The sequence below is a fragment of the Pteropus alecto genome, unplaced genomic scaffold, assembly GCF_000325575.1.
Source record: "Pteropus alecto unplaced genomic scaffold, ASM32557v1 scaffold98, whole genome shotgun sequence".
Lineage (NCBI taxonomy): Eukaryota > Metazoa > Chordata > Mammalia > Chiroptera > Pteropodidae > Pteropus > Pteropus alecto.
In genome coordinates this window covers 14048959-14052367 of record NW_006443570.1, presented here as the reverse complement: position 1 = coordinate 14052367, position 3409 = coordinate 14048959, and the positions used below count along the sequence as shown (strand labels likewise).

At 53.7% G+C, this 3409-nt stretch overlaps 1 protein-coding gene across 1 annotated transcript in view; it reads right to left on the bottom strand.

The window, feature by feature from the left end:
• The window catches only part of DHRS11 (dehydrogenase/reductase 11), an 8285-nt gene extending 4882 nt beyond the window's left edge, over nt 1-3403 (bottom strand). The window contains exons 1-2 of the mRNA XM_006924918.2: nt 3137-3403; nt 138-347 (exon numbers count right to left, since the gene is read on the bottom strand). Coding sequence (XP_006924980.1) covers nt 138-347; nt 3137-3283 — 357 coding nt within the window. The 5' untranslated portion in view covers nt 3284-3403. The remainder of the gene's footprint in view (nt 1-137; nt 348-3136) is intronic.
• Nucleotides 3404-3409: the final 6 nt, after the last annotated feature.

The window sequence follows — 3409 nt, the reverse complement described above, 5'->3', positions numbered from 1 at the left end:
GGGACAATCAAGGTGCCCCAGGTAGGAATCCAAAGCTCCCTCTTGCTAGATGTCCTATCCTGAGCAGCGTTCTGGTTCACAGGCCCCTGGCTCCCTGCTCTCCTCCCAGCCTCCCATTCCAGGCCTGCAGCCCTTACATTGAACATGTCCTTCCAACCGCTGGTGCTGCCTGAGAGCAGGGTGTCAGGCCGGGCCAAACCAGCGTTGTTGATGCAGATGTCCACACCGCCGTGCTGACAGCGGATAGCCGAGAACATGGAGAGGATGTCCTCTTCATTTGACAGGTCACATCTGAAGGGGATCAAAGTCCCGGGGTAGCCTGCACTCTTACATTCAGCAGCCAGCTCCTATGAAACCCAACAGGAGTCTAACTGGAGTGAGCTGCTCACTCCCACACCTCCCCAACCAGAGACAACCTCCCTCCGCTGTCACCACTCATAGAACTCTCCTTTGGCGGCCACCTTTCAGTCACATAGATATTGGGACTGCCCATCCCCCAAAGTTTGTCCTCTTTGGTCAAAGTCCAGGGGATAAGAGCACTCCCTGAGTGAGGGAGGGGAAAGTTGAGATTTTCAATGAAGGAACCTTACAGATGAACTCGAGTCTTCAGTTCTGAGAAGGGGCTGAGGCTCTGAGGGAGCCAAAGAAGGGGACCAGGGATCCTGGAATGGAATGATATTTCTTGTCTGCCTCTCCCTCAATAGGCACACCTTCTCTGCTCATAGGTAAGACACACCTCTCACTCCACCCCATGCTTCTTCCACCAGTGCCAGAAGTCACTGAGCTGGTTCTCTCCCATCTCTTCTTAAGTACTTCTCTGCCATCACCTCATCTAGTCCCTTATAGAAGGGGTGATATGTGAACTATCATCCTCCACAAATTGCAGTGGCTCATAGTTCTCACACTGAGAACTCTCATACTTGTCAATCGAGTTTAACTGCCAATCTCCTCTCGCCCTACCCATAGGAAGGATCAGGAAGTCAGGACATATTCTTTCTCTCAGTCCCATGGTGTGCCACCCTCCACCCAAAAGTTTCTCTGGAGACCGAGGTAAGTCAGGTGGCAGGTGGCACTGGCAACCCCCCTGTACATCACCAAGGCCCCCAACACACTAAAGAGTCTTGAGAGAGAAAGACCTGAGAAAGCAGAGCCACTGAGAGATGGCTATGAGGAAAGCTGACATTCAGAAGCAGGAAGAAACAGCTATGTAGCCTTGGAGGCCAGTGACTGGGCATCTAAGCCTCGTGAAGGTGACTACATGTGTGGGAGGGAGAGAGCTGAGGGGTGTGGGATGCCCTAGGGGAAAGCCAACTTGGCCAGCTGCCCTGGCCTGGAGCCCTTCCTCCCCCCAAACCAAGCTGGGAATAAGGGGCTGGATCAAGTGACCTAGGAAATTCTTTTCTTCTTTAACTCTCTGGGAGTTTAAAAGGTATAGCCCTCTGGGACTCAGAAGCACCCCCTTCACCCAATTTTGCCTACTCACGACCACCTCAGGAAATAGAGATTCTCTCCGTAGGAGGCCAAAACTCAAAACAGTTTTAATATCAGTCAGTAAAAGCAGACTGTGGTCAAAGAAACCTGGACTTCACCCCACCCCTGGCAGGCAACTTTTCCCTTCCTCTGCCAGATTCAAACCCCCTGCAGGAAAGCCAGGATGGAGTGACTGAGAATATATTTCTCCCTGTCACTGCCTTCCCTACCTATCCTCATCTGTCCTCAAAAATGGCCTGAAATCATGTTGGTCCCCTCACAGTGGAGGCATTCTCCTCTCATTAAAAGAGTCATCATAGGGCTACGTGATCAGCATGAGGGTTCCCTTGGGGCTCAGGAGCCCCTTTTCCTGACTAGTTTGGGGTGAGGGAGTAGGAAGAGAAGGCAAGAGTGGCTTTAGAATTAGGGAATCCAGTGTTCTAATCCCTGGCCTGATCATCTAGGCTCCAAACCTCCTGAGATCCTCAGGGTAGAAAGCAGGGAGGGGCAGAGTGGGGCAAAGGTGTAGCCAGGTGACCTTGGGACTATCTAGGAGGCTATAAAGTATACCTTTGGTCAGCAACAGGGGAGGGAACAGTTCTCCTTCCTGTACACCTTCTCCCTCTGTCCCCACCCAAGGACTCCGTACTCTATCTCTGCTGGGGGACTTTGAGCAATGGTGGAGGCAATGCCCACAGTTAAGCACTAGCCCAGCCCCTGAGAGTGACCTTGCCAGGCAAATCCAATGACCTATCATGGAAAAATCTCCTCTTCTTCCTCCATGCTCCAACATGGCCAACTTCATTTCATTTGTCTCTGAGCTCTTGTTGCTCACAACTCTGCTCCCAACCCCAGCCCCACCTTAAGAGAAAAACCAGGAGTTCCAGTTCCACATTGCTTTGTCCCCTCAGAGTTCACATGTTCAATGCCCTGTTACACCTACTCAGTCTCAGTGAAATTAGAGAAAGGTCTACCTGTGAATATCCCATCGTCAATCCCTTAGGCCCACTGGGTAGGGATTAACCCTCAGACTTGGTGGGGAAAGGGACTAGCCTCTTCAGAAAAAGTTCCCCATCATCAGACTTGGCTGGGAAATGATCACCATCAAAACGTCTAGCTTCTGCTCATCTGGCTGGCCAGCCACTTTGCTTGGCTTTGTGGGCTAGGTCTGGGGAGGAGAGGAAGTAATCCAGCAGCGAGCTTAGCCACTGAAGCCAGGAGACTTTCTTTCCTTCTCCCTGGCTGCCCAGCTAGCCCCTGATCTCTGGTTCCCTTTTCCTCAGCCTACCAGGGCAGGCAGGTAGGAGAGGAGAAGATGCCCAGGAGTCGAAAATTTGGACAATCAAAGACTCTATTTTGTAGTTTAAGGAGAATAAAATTGACTACGTTTTAAAAAAAAAGTCAAAAAGTTGGTACCCTAGAACAGGGGCTGTACGGAGAAAAGGCTCCGTACAAGACTGGACTTAAAATAGCGAAGGTGAAGAAGGCCTCCCCTACTAGGCATCCACATCTCCTGCCCTTGAGCCCGTTGCAAATGGCCCTGGGGTGGCAGGCAAGTGAGCGAAGCGTCACAGCGCGACTCCGGCCACTCCCCCTCCCCCACCTGGACCCTACCCCAGCGGAAACGACGGCTCCCAGAGCGACCCGCTCCCCGACCAGACCTTACCTCTATATTGCCCACAGTGCGGGCACAACCCACCACCTTCAGCCCCTGCTGGACCAGGGCCCGGGCCACGGCCGCGCCGATGCCCCCCGAGGCCCCCGTCACCAGTGCTAGCCGGTCACGCCACCGCTCCATGCCGGCCCTGGCCATGGTCCCGAGCCGCCCGCCCACCTCGTTCCGCGAGCTGGGCACTAAGGTAGCGGAACTCTGCCCTAGGTCGCAGGGGCTTGGCCGCCCTCTCGACACAGCCGCCGCAGCCTCCGCCGCCGCTCGGCC